This window comes from Mus musculus, chromosome 15 (genome assembly GCF_000001635.26).
Source record: "Mus musculus strain C57BL/6J chromosome 15, GRCm38.p6 C57BL/6J".
Classification (NCBI taxonomy): domain Eukaryota; kingdom Metazoa; phylum Chordata; class Mammalia; order Rodentia; family Muridae; genus Mus; species Mus musculus.
Window position 1 is genome coordinate 66,752,900 of NC_000081.6, and position 18,981 is coordinate 66,771,880.

General features: G+C 44.5%; 1 protein-coding gene across 2 annotated transcripts in view; it reads left to right on the forward strand.

Moving 5' to 3' along the window:
- Window positions 1-18,981, forward strand: part of Tg (thyroglobulin) — a 179,968-nt gene that overhangs the window by 82,146 nt on the left and 78,841 nt on the right. For both annotated transcript variants that reach the window (XM_006520745.3, NM_009375.2), the window contains exons 36-40: window positions 4,972-5,106; window positions 6,519-6,683; window positions 11,366-11,588; window positions 13,220-13,313; window positions 15,637-15,796. In XM_006520745.3, coding sequence (XP_006520808.2) covers window positions 4,972-5,106; window positions 6,519-6,683; window positions 11,366-11,588; window positions 13,220-13,313; window positions 15,637-15,796 — 777 coding nt within the window. The remainder of the gene's footprint in view (window positions 1-4,971; window positions 5,107-6,518; window positions 6,684-11,365; window positions 11,589-13,219; window positions 13,314-15,636; window positions 15,797-18,981) is intronic.

Genomic DNA, 18,981 nt, shown 5'->3' on the forward strand with positions numbered 1-18,981 from the left:
TTCTCTTATAACAGATTTTGAGGAGAATGTTTGAAATTTATTCTGTTATGCCAGGCATCGTGCACATGCATGTAATGCAAGCACCTGAGAGACAGAGGAAGAAAGAGCAAGAATTTCTAGGTCAATCTAGACTATAGAGTAAGAACCTTTCTCAATAAATCATAGTACTATTGATGATGATGATAAGAAGAAATTCTTTTTTTTTTTTTTTTTTTTTTGAGACAGGGTTTCTCTCTATAGTCCTGGCTGTCCTGGAACTCACTTTGTAGACCAGGCTGGCCTCGAACTCAGAAATTCGCCTGCCTCTGCCTCCCAAGTGCTGGGATTAAAGGCATGCGCCACCATGCCCGGCTCAAGAAGAAATTCTTATTCTTAGCAATTTGAAGCTCACCACATTGTACAGTAACTCTGCAGAACCTCTTTCTTCTACATTATACACGTGTCCTAATGTCACACGATCCATCAACATATATGGCTGTAATTGCCAAGGTACAGTCAAAGGAGACTTGAGGAAGGCATGAAAGTGCCTCACCTACCTGTGCCTGGGGCAGCCCAGGGAGACCCAGCTTGCTCTGTCCTCTCTACTAGTCCCTGCTTTCTGCTCTGTCCATCGCTTCAAAGGTTCTATGGTCTTTAGAAGGACATACTGCTATGAAATATCCTAGATGCAAATATTTTCCACCTAAATGCTGTTTGGCCTTGGGAAAATCTGTCTTCATGTGGCAGTGGCATGTTTGAATCCTGAGTTTGGATAGTGTTGCTGTCTAGCTGATGTTGCTAGGTTGAGGTGGGACCTGCTCTGTCACCAGCTCATGGAGGAGGCTCCAGATCATAATGAGGCAGAGCCAAAAGAGCACAATCCTTTGCCAGCTCTGCCAAGCTCTACCCTGTGACCTGGATTGGAACCTCTATAACATCTACATATCCCATGTTCTTTCCCATCCTCAGCCCCTCATATTATAAGTAGGATTGGTTTAAATTAAAGAAATTCTGTTAGCTTCCCTTTGTTCCTGTTCCTGAGACTTATGTAGAACAGGAAAGTATGGATGCCTAGACCCAGATCATAGGCTTAGGAGAGACTCATGAATTTGCAAACCTAGACCCAGATCATAGACTTGGGAGAGAGTCATGCATCTCCAAACCTCAGGGGACCCTCCTTGCCAGCCACAGGCTTCTTTCTGGGGGATATCTGGCATGGAGTGCTAAAGTTATATTTATATTTTGTAGCAGTCAATGGTTACAGTGTAAGAATGACCACAGATAGTCAAGACTGGCAGCAAGAAGGCCCTCCTTAAGTCTATGAGGGACATTCTCCAGTCAGACTAGAAGGTAGATTGGACATAGGAGCTGATAAGAAAAGGTAAGAGAAAGGCCTCGTCTGGGAATTACTGGATCTATTTGCCCCGGCTACAACTTTGCTATAGTGTACTGTCTGTTTGGAATGGAAGGAGGCTTGAACTGGTAAGCTGTCCATCACTGGGACTAAGGTAGCTGGGAAAACCATCCTTTAGGAGGAAGGATTGATTTCAGCTCACCATATCAACCTGTTATCATTTGGCTTCACTAAATTCTGGCCTGTGGTGAGATAGAAAGGAATGTAAGGACATTTTTCCTTTATGCCAACAGTGGCCAATTTAAAAATAAAAGGAAAACCACATTTTTCTTTTTAACAGTATCATGCATTAATCTTCATAACATTCAAACTAGGAAATAAATACAGAATTTTAAGATCATTACCCATGATCACTGAAGGAGTACTCCTGAAACGTGACAGGGAGTCTTCAAATTTAATCCAGAGTAAATAACTAAGAATGTTTTTTAGGAATCAAAATAATGTACAAAGACTGCTAAAACAGATGGTAAAATGTGAAATAAGATGGTCTTGTTTTAAGTTGTGTGGAAATAAACCCAAAATTCAACAAAAGATACTTGACAAAGAAGAGGTACCTGCCACTGCAGTAACTGATGCACAGTATTTAACTTTACAACACACCACACACACACACACACACACACACACAAACACACACACACACACACACACACAAACACACACACACACACACACCACATTGTGGTAGAGTGTATTTTGTCTCAAATGGCTCTGGCATCATAGTTATAAATAAATATAGGGGAATCAACAGGCATCATGTACTATGTAGAAGAACCCCTCCCCACCTGTCAATCCCCACATGGCTGCTACATCCTCATTACCTGGAAAGGAGGTCACCTAGGCTAGACCTCGACTCCTGAGTTTGGAGATTAGGCTCCACCCAAGCTAGCAACACCACTTGATTGGTTAGCATCATAGGCTCAGAAAATGATGTATTATTGAGCTCTTATGCTCTCCAATACGTGATAGTACAATGGTGTTGTGACTTCCTGACTGATAGTAAATTGAAAAGCTACCAGGATCTTCAGCCTTGCTGCTTCAGCATGCCTCTGTGTCCTCAAAAGCCTTGTTGTTAGAATGACTACAGGAAGTCTATGACCCCCAGATGCTGGCCTCTCTTGACCACAAAGGCTCACTCAGGAGACATCCTGTAGGCTTAGAAGAGTGTAGGTAGGAGTATTGGCAGGAACTTGGTCTCAGACCCTGGGGCATAACACAGGAGTGTGCTCTCACTTGGGGATGGAATTTACTCTTTAATTACAGAGACAGAGCCTAAACATGGAATATGGACAAGGTTTCCATCTTCGGGCCATAATTGGCCACTGTGGTTCTGAAACCCATGATCACTTGTCTCTGAAATTTCAGCTTCCCACCATCTAAGAACATTGAAGACTTACCACATCACAAAGATGCTATTTGAGTTGTCTGTGAAAATAACAGCATGAAGAGCAGGCTTAAGAAAATGAAAGCCCAGAAGAGGCTGACTGGCAACAGCTGAGCAAAGAAGGGCCCAGGTCCTGACTCCTCTGTCTCAAGAATGGTGTTAGAAGGCAGGGCATGGGGGATGAGTGGATTGAGCAATGGATCCCTCCTCATGGCATTAGTGTTTTTCCCAGAGAGATTGGGAGAGCGTGCTTGTTTTATGCTCTGCCATTTGAGTATATGACAAGAAATCAGCCATTCATGAACCAGGAAAAGGGATCAAAAACCCAGTCTCATTGGTACTTAGATTACAAGCTTTAAGTGCACAGAACTGAGAAAAACCACTGTTGAGAGAAACCACTGTTGCTATTTAAAGTGCTCAGTCTGCTGAATTGTATTACAGAGGGGTAGCAGAGAGCACTTGGGGGTAAGGCTGTCTCATGGCTTTATTTACCATGCTAACTTTAGTGGCATCTCACCCACCAGGACTGGTGTTAAAGACAGGTTAGAGATAGAAATTACAGGCTCTCCTTATAGCTTGCAGCCTGTGCTAACAAAGCAAAGACACTCGCATACCTTGGAACAGAGCTCAGTAAAGTGACCTTGGAACCGTGACCTCAGAAGCCTTATTCTCATCTGACTTGGCCATTTTCTGGCTTGTTTTTCTTGATGAACTCATTCACCTTTACACCATGTTTATGAGGAAGCATTAGACCACTAGCCCTTGCCACACTTGTGGTACTGGAAGCTCAAAGCTGATAATGTAGACATACGTACAGAACAACACCCAAGACTGTCAGGAAGCTCTGCCAGCCTAAAGTCCATACTCATGCGTATAAGAACAATAAACTGCTGTGATCCTTGAAAGCAAAGAGAGATACAGGGAAGGAGGCAACAACTCTCTTTACTAACTCTCCAGTGCTATCTCTGCTGGGCTGGGCTTTTCTAGAGTCAGCAACCTTGAATGAACATGAAGCCCATACCAGGATTGGGCAGTGCTGAGCTCTTTAATGTTATTTCTGGACACTGACTTATAGGTACAGCCTTTCATCAGAGAGACAGCCTCACCCCACTGCTCAGCCATGTCATTATTCTCCCATGGCCTATCTTTACCCACAGCTTTGGTGCCAATGAGACAGGCTCCAACAGACCTGTCTGTCCATACACAAGCCTTCTGTCTGGCCAGTAGCTTTTTGTTCCTGTTCCTTGTATTACAGGCCATGTACAGAACTTGGAGGTATCAGAAGACAGCCATTGTCAGACATGGGCTTCATAGCTGTGAAGAGTCTCCACACACTGGCAAGGGTGTCAGTATCCCTGAGTCTCGGGTTCTTTATGTTTAAAAACAGATGTAATGACTGTCTTCCAAGAAACAGACTGTGAGATAGACACTTGCATGAGCTGATCCTTAAACACAGAGTGCTGTTGGCCATGTTTATTCATGGAGTACTCTATGGGTTAGCACCACAGGGAGAATGGCCAGGACAGCTCAGGCCTGAGAAGATGTCATGGCAGAGAGCCAAACAATGGCCCAACCCATCTTTCTAGCAGCAACAGTCAGATCAGCTTTTCTTGAGGTCAGGGAAGACTTCAAGTCTCTCCTCATGCATTAGCTTCCAGATACAAGCTTTAAACAGAGGATCAATGGTAAAAAATGGCTTAGTTTGGACAGCAAATCCTAAGTGGACATGAGAACTTCACTTCTGTAGGGACTTAGGTAGCCTATCAGGGTGATATCATAAGCAATAGGCTCATGAAGACAGATAGGTGGAATGTCTTTGGGAGTGCCTGGCACCACATCCTGATGGCTGTCTTGTGGTGTTCTGACCTGCACTGTGTCACTATGTCACTGTTGCCTTGTCTCCACTTCCTCCTCTACGTTTGTCTTAATTTATAGACAAGGACGTGCAATCAGTTACTTGCCTAATTTTCAACCTATGAGCTTAATTCCAGAGTTTTCCCCATAGAAAAACTTAAGTGCTTACAGAATAGAGGTATAAAGGCATAGTGTCACACAATAGAAAGGACAAAGACATAGGGTCACACAATGGAAATCTCACAGAGGCCAATGAGGTACCTCTTGCAGTAGTCTTCCACAGTCTTCATTCTATTCCTGGTGCTAACTATATGTGGTTGTCCCCTGTTTTGTCTCTCAGTTACTTCGGACTCTTGGCAGACCCTGGCCCTGTCTTCAGTGATTGTAGATCCATCCATCAAGCACTTTGATGTTGCCCACATCAGCACTGCAGCCACCAGTAACTTCTCCATGGCCCAAGACTTCTGCTTACAGCGTAAGGGAATCCCTCAGAGAGAGAGAGAGAGAGTATGGCAGGGTCTTAGCCAAGTACTGCCCTGTGCAGCAACCAAAGACAGACAGGAGATTCAATATGGCCTTGGAGTACCTGACAGGAAACTACTAACAGAGAAGGGAAGACATAAGACTCTCTCCACTCCTCACTGGGCGCTCTACAGTTAGTTTGCAACAGACAGCCGGCCTTGAGCCAGTACAGAAGATCATCAGAAAAGAAATGGGACTGTTGTGAGGGAAAGAAAACGAGAGGTACATGGGTTCAGGTAGATGCCCTTAGAAAGCAGGTGGGCTCTCATTGTGAGAAAGTGTGTGCACCCTGGACAGGCTCCTGGAACTCAGCCAAGATCTATGGTTAAACAATAACTTATAAGAAATGCTTTTAAAGCAATTTAAAGAGTGATCTATTGGCACAATTATTCCCAGATGCAACTTTCTTTAGAGTTTCTAGTCATTGGCGATATCTAAATAATAACTAGGTGACCATACAATTCTAATATTCCACAAAGATTTTCCCTTCCTAAGTGTGGCTGAGTTCAGTTGACTTCTGAAGACCAAGTTCTGAATACTAATGACATATAAAGATGGTGAAGATATCACTTTCTCCATAGGACTGGATATTTATCATGACGACTATACTGCCATGTGCAAGTTGTGTGCTACACAGCTCTGAACAGTGTCATTCATAAACTAGGCTTTGTATAAAGGGCACAACTTATACAACTCAGTCAGTCCAGTGAAGCTGCCCCATTTCCAGAGCCATTCTCAGTATTAAATGTTACAAAGTAGGTTAAACTGTGTTGAAAAGCATATGGCTGTATAAGAAAAGACATAGTTCAAGACAGACCCTGATGAGTACATCACAGGCTAAGGAAGCATGAGAGGAGGCCATAGGTGACAGATCTGCAGAAGGTGCCAGGAAATGGAACATACAGAGTTATGTTAAATATGAAGCCCATGGGAAGCTGTGGAACTTTCTTTTAAAAAGTGGATGAGAAGAACTCATTTATGAGATGTGTGAACAAACAAAAACTGGTGATTTTGTGTAAAATATCTTGATGGAGGGTTTGGTTTCTACCACCACTATTTTATTCTCAGCCCTGGCCCAGGGTACAGAATTTATGAATGATATCTTCTATAATGGATGGAAGAGTAGATAGATAGTGGAAGGATAGACATACAAGTTGATGGATGGATGGTGGGATAGGATGGGTGGATGGTGGATGACTTTGTGGATGAATTAATAGGATGGATGTTTGGGTACGTGGATAGCTGGGTGCATGGATAGATGGGTGCATGGATAGATGGGTGCATGCTTGAAAGTAGCAATACATGGTTGCATGATCGAGGTGGTGGCTCTGAGTCTAAGACTCTCTTTCTCTGTGTCTTCTCTAGAATGTTCCCGTCACCAGGACTGCCTTGTCACTACCCTGCAGATCCAGCCTGGGGTTGTGAGATGTGTGTTCTACCCTGATATACAGAACTGCATACACAGTCTACGGAGCCACACGTGCTGGCTTCTGCTCCATGAAGAGGCTACCTACATCTACCGGAAGTCTGGTGAGTGTCAGACTGAGCCTCTGCAGCCATATCTGGGGGCTGGAGATGCCAGGGAAGGATATTTTCTTGGTGGATTGGAGGACAGTGGCTTTGCAACTCGTAAGGGGGACATGGCCAAAGGTTGCTGGCTAGGTAGCATTCTCCTGGGTGAATTAAGGCCAGTTGGATAAATTTCCGTTTTTGTATCACATTTATTCTTTGATCACATAAATTCTTTGAATTTCATAATTAAATGTGTTGTATTTTATTAATGCTGTGTGGTTAGGAAAGCGCTTGCTTCATACCTTAGTTTGCCTACAGAACTGGTATCTTCTCCTCTGGAGATCAGCACTCTGTGGTACAAAGAAGTTGGTGACTTCTCTGACTTCACACAGCTAGTGATGGCAGAAGGGGGGAAAGCTAGGGATAGATCTGTCTCCCACTTCCAGCCTCTCTCTCAGACTCATCCTGCCTAACAAGTAGATCATAAATGCTAAAGGGAACTAGTTTCAGCTCACTTGAGTTTAAAATAATCCAGAATTAAAGCTGTAGCTTAGTAGTAGGATGCTTATCTAGAATGCACAAGGCCCTGAGATCTACCCCAAACACTGCATATAAACAAATTATTCACAGATCACTCACAGTGTATGACAAGCATTTATGACACAGCCAAAGTGAGAGATGCTTATAAATCTATCACCAAGGAAACCCATAAAGAGCTAAGATCCAGGAAAGATGAGCCAGAGACTGTGCAGAAGCCCTGCCCTACTAAACACACTGGGGAAGTGAATGGCTACTGAGGTGTTGGCTGTACCTATCATTCTGGAGCAGAATTGCACATTTTCTCTAGAAAGGGTCATATGAAAAATATAATGGGCTTCATAACTATATACTGTTATTAAATATATTCAACTGCATTTGTAGGCCCTTGGTCTTATCTTCTATCTGGACATTGATATTATAGAGTTGAGCTGGCTAAAGTTTTAACAAGATATTCAACCAACAGTGTAGCTAATCTAAGTGGGAGTTCCAATCAGAAATTAAGGTTGTATTTTAAGAAACAAATTAGATTACTCCCTGTTACTTCAGGAAGTTCTGTGGATATTCATCTGCTCCTGCAAAACCCAGACTATTCTCACTAGTCAAGGTGGTCACATGAGTCAACACATGGCATTTGGGACAAATCCACTATGTCTGCAAGAGTTCACTATGTCTGCAAGGGAGCACTACCAATCTGGCATGCTTCCTGAGTTTATGCATGCAGACAGCCTGAGCAGGCAGCACCAAACAGCCAGCAGTGGGAAGCATGCTTGATGCCCAGCTGAGGTGGTGTTTACAATCTTGCTCCTGCCCTAGCATATGTCCAGCCCATGACATACAGCTGTTTCCAATGAGGCAGAAGAAATATTGTTCACATTAGCAGCAGTCCTAGGCAAATTCCTAAGAGCCTTGATTACAGTTGCTAGGAATAACTTCAGTCATGATTGTGCTCTAGGCCCTACTAGAACACAACTGTCTCCATACTACAGTAGGTTTATTTTTTTTTTCCATTTTTTATTAGGTATTTAGCTCATTTACATTTCCAATGCTATACCAAAAGTCCCCCTTACCCACCCACCCCCACTCCCCTACCCACCCACTCCCCCCCTTTGGCCCTGGCGTTCCCCTGTACCGGGGCACACAAAGTCTGCGTGTCCAATGGGCCTCTCTTTCCAGTGATGGCCGACTAGGCCATCTTTTGATACATATGCAGCTAGAGTCAAGAGCTCAGGGGTACTGGTTAGTTCATAATGTTGTTCCACCTATAGGGTTGAAGATCCCTTTAGCTCCTTGGGTACTTTCTCTAGCTCCTCCATTGGGAGCCCTGTGATCCATCCATTAGCTGACTGTGAGCATCCACTTCTGTGTTTGCTAGGCCCCGGCATAGTCTCACAAGAGACAGCTACATCTGGGTCCTTTCAGTAAAATCTTGCTAGTGTATGCAATGGTGTCAGCATTTGGAAGCTGATTATGGGGTGGATCCCTGGATATGGCAGTCTCTACATGGTCCATCCTTTCATCTCAGCTCCATACTTTGTTTCTGTAACTCCTTCCATGGGTGTTTTGTTCCCACTTCTAAGGAGGGGCATAGTGTCCACACTTCAGTCTTCATTTTTCTTGAGTTTCATGTGTTTAGCAAATTGTATCTTATATCTTGGGTATCCTAGGTTTTGGGCTAATATCCACTTATCAGTGAGTACGTATTGTGTGAGTTCCTTTGTGAATGTGTTACCTCACTCAGGATGATGCCCTCCAGGTCCATCCATTTGGCTAGGAATTTCATAAATTCATTCTTTTTAATTACAGTTGCTAGGAATAACTTCAGTCATGATTGTGCTCTAGGCCCTACTAGAACACAACTGTCTCCATACTACAGTAGGTTTATTAATGACGAGCTTTCCTTTCTCTATCCCTCCTCTGTTCTTTAGTTCTCCTCTTTCTCTCTTTATCTTTTCCTATATCACTTGCTTATTCCTTCCATTCATTTACCTGCTCATTTATTTGCCTGTCCTCCATCCTTCTGTTTTCTCCCCCGCATCTCTATCTCCTTTGTCCATTCCTATCCCTTCACCTTGCTTAGTCATGAATACATCCTTCCTCCATCCTCCCAAATCTCCTTCCAGTCGTCTGTCTTTCTCTCCTTCTGTCTCTCTATCCACATGTGGAGTTTCTTCTGTTGGCCATGCACTAGGTTTAAAACACACCCTCTGTTGCCATTCATTTTTGATACTATTGTGTGACAGAAAGGCTACCATTCTTGTTTCACACGAGGAAGTTTGAGGGTCAGACCCATCACAAACTTTGGGAAATTCATCAGTTCTGTCTATGAGGGTGAGGTGTGCTCCCAGAGTATTACAGGTTCTGCTTCACACTCCGTTGAGCCTTATGGCCAGGTCACCAACAGATATCACAACAGGTTTTTTTCCTCAAAATCATAGCCCTCTTATGTATCTGCTATGGACTTTTTTGTTGAGTATAATATTTTGTTTTGTCTACTATAGGATATATATACTCTCCAGCTAGATATTAGTCACAGCTCTCCATAACCTAGTGATAACTCAAAATGTCTCTAGATATGATCAGTATTTCCTCTGGTTATGAACAAACTTTACAGCAAAGTTCTTCAGGCATGAATACACTTCTGTTTACCAGCCTTCCCTCTTGCACTTCTGTTTGCCATTGCTATCATAGACACAGTTTTATAAAGTGAGCAGTGTAAAAAAATAGAACGGCTTTGTTTTCTGTCAAAAAAAAAAAAAAAAGCTCAGAGCAGAGCAAGCCTATCTTAGGATAGTAAAACTTCTTAGAAACATACATGCAAATTTTTATATTTATAGTTTTCTTTGTACAAGGCCAAAGTGTTGTGAGGAACCATCACAAGAAGTTATGGCATTGAGCCTGGGACCCACTAATGTTTACTGAATCAATTAATGAAAGGAAAGAGAGTTAGGAGGGGAAATAAATAGGGTAGGTCCCAGTTAAGTGATTAATGTGGTGGCATGGCATTGGAGAACCTCTAGTACACTGAACAAGACTAAGCAGCACCAGATATAGTGATCTTATGAACAAAGACTTGGAAAATGAACCTCACTAGTGATGGCCTAGCAGAGGAGACGTGGAGTGATAAATCAATAGCAAGGGGGAGAGCTGACCAGACCCAACTTGTGTGAACAGGAATGGTTGGGCTAGGGCAGAAGGGATAGCTCTGAGTCCTGAATTATCTATAATAACCTGGCTTCACCCTAGAACTATAAGCCCTTTAGTTACAGGACTGAAAGAAAAAATGTTCTAGTAGTTTTTTCAAAGAAATACTCTGACTGGAAGCAGGCCCCCTGCACATATGAGGTAGCTGTGCAGCTTGGTCTTCACATGGTTCCTTAACAACTGAAGCAGGGGCTATTCCCAAAACTCTTGCCTGTCTGTGGGATAGGATCTTCGGGGGGAGGTGGGGGTGGCGGGCTGCCTTGTCTGGCCTCAGTGGGAGAAGATGTGCCTAGCCCTGCAGAGACTTGATGTACCAGGGTGGGGAAATACCAAAGTGTGTGGTTCTCCACCCTTTCAGAGGACGGGGGGGGGGGGAGGACAGGGGAGACAGGGTGATAGCAATCAGGATGTAAAGTGAATAAATAAAAACCAAATGAATGAAAAGTAAATTGTGGGCAGACTTTCTTGTTGTCCCAAATCTGTGCTAGCTGACTGGAGAAATACCTTTATCCATCTCTCAGTATGAGTGGACCAGACATTCCACCTCAGGAATAAGAGAATAAGACTCATGCTTGATGATAGGTTCTAGTCCAGACTCCTGGCTGATGGACCATCTCTTACTATAGGCCCCAGTGTCCCTTTTCTAGGCTCCCAGGTGTGGATTAGCACCTACTCTTTTGGGAATATCAGAAGAATGCAGGAGACAGTTCATAAACAGTAATCAAAAAGCCCTTGAATATACTTTGTGCCTCATGGAACAGCTTCTGCTATTACTAGTCATACTTGGTGCTGTTAACATTGGATGTTAACCTTTGCCAATTCTTAACTCTGGATGAAAATGAACCACTGACATTTTAAATCTCTCTCAAGCTACAGGAATATTTGTCTTCTTGTTAAACGCCATCTGGAATGCAAGTTCTTACTGTCTGTCCACCCCTCTGCCCTTGCCTTCTCACCAGGAATCCCTTTGGTCCAATCTGATGTAACATCCACACCTTCTGTACGCATTGATTCCTTTGGCCAGCTTCAGGGTGGGTCCCAGGTCATCAAGGTGGGCACTGCCTGGAAGCAAGTATACCGGTTCCTTGGAGTTCCATATGCTGCCCCACCCTTGGCAGACAACCGCTTCCGGGCACCAGAGGTCTTGAATTGGACAGGTTCATGGGATGCTACCAAGCCAAGGTATGGAACAAGCGGCACCATTTTTTTGAATACTCAAAGAATGCCTATCTAATCTATCATGGTATAGCCTATATTCTAGTTAAAACAAAATATAGGAATGCATTCCATTAAATAATATTAGGGTGATACATGTGCCCAGTTTCAATGGATCAGTGCTACTGTACTTAGAGGCAGGCCATTTGAAGAAGAGCTTGGGTCTTCTGTTCCAGGTGGTGATTCTGGAACCCAGGCCAAGGAGGTGCTGCATTTACCATCATGGCTCCTCTTAAGTCTCCTTGAGGATTTTTTTTTTCAGACACGTGAGACTATGGGAGACTCTCTAGTAGGTTCATATGGGGCAGGTCTGAAGTATCCACATGCATCACACCAGTCTTGTAGTTGTCAAAGCTAACAACATCTGATGAACTAAAGGTGCTTTCTCTTTCTTTTTTCTTTTCTTTTCTTCACCTTCTTTCCTTCCCCTATTCATTTTTTCCCTCCCTTTCTAAGATAGGACCTCACTATGTAGTTCCAGGCTGACCATGAACTTGAGTTCTTCCTACCTCAGCCTCCTGAGTATTTGAGACTATGTATGTATTGCCTGGCCAGACATGTAACTTAATGGAATTGAAAATTCAGCATGGGGGAGAAGATGAATGAGTTAATGAAAACAAATTTAAGATTAGGCCTCCCAACTAGAACAGTATAAGGAGCTCTCTTTCCCCTTACCTTTTTTTGAGCTCATCACTCAGATCTTATCATTTCTATTAATCAATCCTTTCATGTTAAACATTGACATATGATGAATAATTCTGTAGTATTTTGTGAGAGAAGTAGCTTAGTTCTGTAGGGTGTAGGCACTAGGCGCCTCTGCCACCTATGTTCTTCCTTGGGCCCCATGGCTCTGTCCTCAAGAGAAGTGTTTTCTGTACACTGTATGGCTCTGGCTGCTGAGCAAGCACCTATTCCTAGAAGTATAGGATGAAGACTTCTGAAGCCTGGTGGTAAAGATGATGAGGATAACCTGAGTGGAATGGCAAAGGGGAGTGTGGTAGAGTTGAGTTGATCCCCATTAGGAAACCTCAAACCCAGAGGCACTAATTAGAGAGCCTTTCTATACTAGGATGTATAGAGAGGCAGAAGAGGTAGGTGGTCACCCAGATGCTGGGGAGACAGTAGTTAGAGAGCCCAGCATTGGCAACTCTTGGGAGATGAGTCCAGTGGCCTTGGGTAGTTGATACTTATGTGATCATTAGGAGAAGACCAAGATGAACCCTTAGACAAGGGGACAATCCTCTTCCCTGATGTGGAAGGTGGGTCTGACATCTCTTTTGAGGGCAGAGTTTGTGCAATGCGTCAAGGAAAGACCAAGGTCCTGGCAGCTCTCCATCTCCTTCTCTGGCCTTGGTCTCTGGCAGGCATGTTTACCTCTGGATGGCAAGTTTCTCCACAGGCCTATGGCCAAAGAAGGCCATAGACATGCTGCTACTCCTACTTTCTGGCCGTATCAATGACCTGGAGCTTCCTCAGTGCTCCAGAGCTACAGAAAAACCAGGCCTTTCACTCTGGCCACAAGAATGGTTTTGGAGGAGAGGGAAAGATAGCAACCCCCCTTGCTATTTCTCTGAAAATCCTGTGCCTTATTTCTGCAGGGCCAGCTGCTGGCAGCCAGGTACCCGTACCCCCACACCTCCACAAATCAATGAAGACTGCTTATATCTCAATGTGTTTGTCCCTGAGAACCTGGTAAGTTAAGAATCAGGATGTGTTGTCTGGTGAATAGCTCCCTTTGGAAATCCTTTTCCCACCTTCCCTGGGCTCTATGGGACCTGTGCTCCCACAGTATTATCCTTAGGGACACTGAGCTCCCTTTGTGAGGGCCAAAAGTGAATGGGGGCGGCCCTCGGAGCTTTCCAGGAAGACTCCCATGTAAGATGTATGAAGATGAAGTGTTAGATTATGATCTAACTTCCTGTATCGGCTTAAAGAGCCATTGCTGTCTTAGGGCTGAGTGATTGGAGGGCCATAACTCATGAGAGGAAAGGGAAGCAGGAACACTGGTAACAACATCCAGGGAACTCGTTGTGACTGCCAGCCCTGGTCCCTCTGGCTTAGTGGTTGTAAAATAAACTGTACCTTGGATCAGACATAGCCTGCTGATCTCAGTGACCACTGGCATGAATGCTCTCATTGGCCACAGTGCAGTATTTTGGAGCCCTGAATGTGATACGGTTCTTTTCTGTGCAGAGCTGGTTATACTACACACCTACCATGCTGAATTAAATCTGGGAAATAGCATTCCTTTCAGCTTCCCTTCCTTCAGTGTCTTAGAGAAGGCAACTCAGGTTCTATGAGCCCAAGGTAGCAGCTTTGAGAAAGGGAAGAGAAGTAGCATGGCATCAGCTCTCCAAGCTCCTGTGAGAATTACATCTTCAAAGGTTAGCACTGCTCTGAGACTTTATGGGACAGTGACTCCTGAGTGGACCTTGGGAGTAGCAGTAGAGCTGGGGTGGTAGAATGGCATGGCGAGCTGGCATGGTAAGACCACAGTTGAAGAAACCAGATACTCAGACTGGAAGTGAAGAGGAATGATGGCCAGTGGGCATAGATACTGACAGGGTAGAAAAGGGATACTCAGGGGAAGTGGTGGTCTGTCTGCAGTGTGACTGCAGGCCTCCTAGCCCCTCTCAGAAAGCTTAATCAGTCTCACAGATGAGAAGACTGGTGGCTCAATCTGGAACATTACCAGGTCCCTCAGCAGAATAATTACAGTAGACTGCTTGGGGCTAGAGTATAGTTGTTTGTGGCTTATAAGAACATTTTGTACTTATGACCTCAACCATGAGAAGATAAAACACAGGTGGATTCTCCCTCTTTAAGCTAATGAGAGCTAGCTCATGTAAGGACATGAGGGCCACTGGACAGAGTGGAGAATAAGCCTTATTTCTTGACTCTGAATCTAGTGCTTCCTCTCCCACCTACCCTGTGGGTATTTGACTTATTATCTTAGGCCATTTTTATAGCCCCATCATGGCCTTCAGGAAGAGAAGTTGTTCTCAGCAATGTTGGACCTGCGCACACAATTGACAGGTTCTGGAGAAGAGGCCCTAGTCCATGGATACTTTGAACTGCAATGTCCACAGTGGCTGAATGGACCCCTTGTATTATCAATAGTGGATAACTACAGCCAACTGTCTCATCCCTTCCTGGCCTGTTACCAGTACAGCTATCAGTAGCTTTGGGGTGTGGAGGACTGCGGTTACTCTGCCCTATTCCACAGACCCTGAGACAATGAGGCTGAGTGTCAAAGCTAGGCTTCTATGATGTCTAAAAAATGCCTGCCTAGAGAATCCATACTCTCACATAGTAGGGATCTTGGGATAGAGTTTCACCAATGTAAATGCCTCAGAGTATGATGGAGGAGAGATGAGACCTGAGATTTAGGACTTGTCACAAGGACCAGGAAGTCTTCTGAAATAGACTAGGATCAAAGCAGGGAGGAAATAGATTCCCAGGTCTGTATTGAGTGTGGTTCCTACCCCTGCTCACTGTGAAACATTTGCAGCGCATCCTTACTTCAATGAGCCTCCATTCTTCTACCCATGGAATGGGCAACAGTAACTACTTAGAGGTGACATCATAGACTTTCACAGCTTCAGCCATACATACTTGCTTTCCTCACATTCTTGAAGTTCAAGATCAAAGGCCATGGGGATGACCCCCACCCTGTTACTTATCTTCTTAGTGTGCACTTGGCACACTTCTCTCTTGTGTATGTCTGTGTACAAATTCCTTCTCCTCAAAATGATGCTGTTTTTATGAGATCAGAGTTTATATAGAGATCCACAATCAGGTCTCCAAAGAAAGTATGATGACTTTCTGAGCTATGGGTTTAGACATCAGTGTGTGAATATTGAGGAAAACAATCATCCCCTTGGATAGTGTTAAATGTGTATCAAGGCAGAGCCAGCAAGAGGACTAGTGTGGGCTCAGAGTCTGTTTTCAAGAATGGCAGTTGTCCCTCCCACAAGCTCAACTTCAACCTTTTCTATTTCTATAATCCCTTCAGGTCTCCAATGCATCAGTTCTGGTGTTTTTCCACAATACCATGGAGATGGAAGGCAGTGGTGGTCAGCTGACCATTGATGGCTCCATCCTGGCTGCAGTTGGCAACTTCATCGTAGTCACTGCTAACTACAGACTGGGGGTCTTCGGCTTCCTGAGTTCAGGTGAATTGTTGGTGTTGGTGACAGGGAAATCAGTCTTCCATCACCATAAGAGATAACTAAGACTATTTGCTTAAAAGAGGAAGTACTGGCTCTCATAACCAGTATGACCTTACATCACCCTCACTTTCTCAGTGTATGAGATCCCTCTTCTTTAAGTAGGGATGGCTTTCCTCTTCTTTCAGAGCTAAGCATTTAAAGTCCTTGAGTATAAGGGCTGAGCATCATCACTGATATCCAAGGATCTCCTTTGAGTCCTGGGAAGACAGGGGAAAGGCAGAAGGACCAGAAAGAATGTGGGTGCTCCGGAGGGGTGAGCTAGGGGGGAACATTTGGTGTGATGTTTTTAAAAAGTGCTAGGCTGGCCTACACAGCAGGCAGTAGTTAGTGCAGAGCATCTTATACCTGATGGAGATACTAATGAAAGGCAGCTGTAGGTTTAGGTTTGGAGCAATGAGTTCAGCTGAAGCCATGGGTATAAATGGAATCTTTATTCTCCATCTGGACAGATGCTGGGTAGTGTGCGATGTGAAGGTTGTATATGGTACTGGAATGTTGTGCAAGTTTCTCTGCAGTGTAGTTATTAACTTTCTCTTTTAAAAAGGAAAAAATCCTGTTGGGTTTTCTGTCCTCTAGGCAAACACAAGCTGTTTCTCAGGAACTTTAAGTGATATTCAGGGCTGAGCTGACCGAAGCTGGCCTCAGAGAGCTCTTTCCAGACACAGCTAACTTTGGCTTAAGGCTTCTTTAGACAGCAGAATGACTTTCCATATGTCCTCCATCATGAGGGGGAATTAGGATTTCAGGGAGTGAAATCTTCTTTAGAATTCATATCCTTCTTGACAAGCAAACACTTTGACCTCTGAAGGTCAAAGGTCACTGAAGGAAGGTCACTGAAGCTTCCAGAACACCCAGTCTTTTCTGACTTACATCATTTGGAGGAAAAAAAAAACTAAAAAGCCATCAGTTGGAGGGCAAGCGTTACATACACTTGACAGGACTTGTGTTTATTAGCCATTCTGACTGATTCCCTCAGTCCTGAGGCAGTACTAACGCCTGTCTGCCATGCCATTTTTTTTCAAGAGGAAAATCAAGGCTCAGAGAGGTCGGGTGGTTGCAGTTCATCTGCAGACAGTGGCAGCCTGAGCTTTAACTTGGCTCTCTGCTGCTCAGATGGCAGCAAAGAGGAACCTTGGCTTCTTAGAGTGGCTTCTCAGCTGTTTAGAAAATACTCTGGACACCGTGTCCATCAGGCTTCCTAGTGTGCTTTCATTTAGCCCGGGAGACAGACCCTTGTGCTTTGTTCACTTCACCCCTGGTTGCAGGGTACCTCCCTCATTCCAGAGCTTCTGGGTCTGCTATACTTTGCTTCCCGGCAACTCTGCCCAGGGAGAGAAGAATTGGAAGTACATAAGGGAAACCCATTTCCTCCGCTCTGAATCCTATTGCCTTCTCTTCTGGTAAAGAACCCAGCCAGAGCCCTTGAGTACTGAGTACAGGGAAGAGGGAGGCAGGGTAGACAATGGGCCGCCAGGCCCTTGGTAGTGTAGGAACACAGTGGTTATGCTCTGAGTCAGGAGCCAGACGGAAGACCATCTGCCATAGTAACCACACACTGACATGACCTCAGTCAGCAGGTACTCTGGGCCTGTTAGAAGGTCTTGTATCTTCTCTTGCCAGTAAAATAGTCTCATAGCCTACGATACGTACCCCCTCACTGCAGCTATTTCTGCTCTGAAGATAAAGCTGGCCCTGCTAAAAGCACTGGTGAGATGCTTTCTAGGTCTCAACATGTTCAATTGTATTTCAGAATAAAAGCATAACTTTGATGCCTACTACAGGGTAGTCCTATTGCCTTTATAGACATTAAGTTGGTCATCAGCAGCACTGAATGAAGCTTGTTCTACAACCACCCTTACTTTACACATGGAGAGAATCAAAATGCATGGAGAATAAGTAGCCTTCCCAGGGCCCCTGTTTGAGGCAAGTATTGGAGCCAGGATTTCATCAAGGCCCACGCCTTTCCACTTCCACTGGAGTCTATGGACACTACTAGGTCCCACTGGGGCACTCTATAGTTGTTGAAGAAACAGAAGAGAGCCATTTATGTAATGAAGGGACAGGTTGATATATATACTGGGTGGTCCTATCCAGAAGGCTGGGCACCTGGAGGTATGGGAACAGGGAAAGAAGCACAAACATAATAACAGCATGATATCCAGCATATCTCCACTTGCATTGGTCTCCCTCTGTGAACCAGTTCTGGGGAGTGTGTGTGTGTGTGTGTGTGTGTGTGTGTACATGTAAGGAAGGATCAGGATCCTCAGGGCAAGGGCTTGGCCCCACAGGACTACAAGGAAGCATCACAGATGTGCGGAGCAGGAGTTGGCACTGCTGGAGCTGACTGACTGAGTAGGAGGCAGGCCTTGAGGGCCTACAGTCAGGAGATTGGATGTGGTGGCAACGAGTGGGTGAGGGTTCTGGAAACCAGCACTTGCACTCTGTAATGCTTGTCATAAAATTCTCAGAGGTGTTTATAGAGTTGGATTGACTTTTAAGACAAAGAGTTCTAATTGTGAGTTAGGATTTGAGTTCCAACTCAATCTCACATTTGCTTCTTGCATCTAGACAAGTTTTTATACTTCAAACAAGTGAAAGCCAAGGTTGAACCAGACCCTTCACAGCTCCGTGACCTATCCCCTGCCTTATTGTGCCTGTGGAGAATATGCCCTGGGAGATATAGACCAAAGTGTTTGTACATTGGGAAGTGTAAACACAGAAAATTTGGGAACTGTGCCCCAGGACTACTTTCTGCTTTCAGCAATTCCTGGCACAGCCCCTGGCACAGAAGGAAGCCAGATTTATCCTTGATGGATGAAGGTCTTACTGAAGAACCCTAGTTCTTATTTCCCAAGAATCTAAAGACTTCCTAATGGCTATGTTAATCCTCATCACAAGGAGGGAAGCTGACTACACAGGCAGCAAGAGTCAGGAAGAGTCCTCTCACACTATTCCTGATGATGCAGGCTATGGATGTCACTTCCTAGATTCACTTTGCTCTTACTCACTCAACACCCTGTTCTCCTGGACTCCCAGAGGTCCAGAGGAAAGAAACACATTGGTCTTGACAAATGGAACTCAGGAGCAATCCAGAAAAGGCCACATCAAGGGCAGCTTTTGCCAATAGC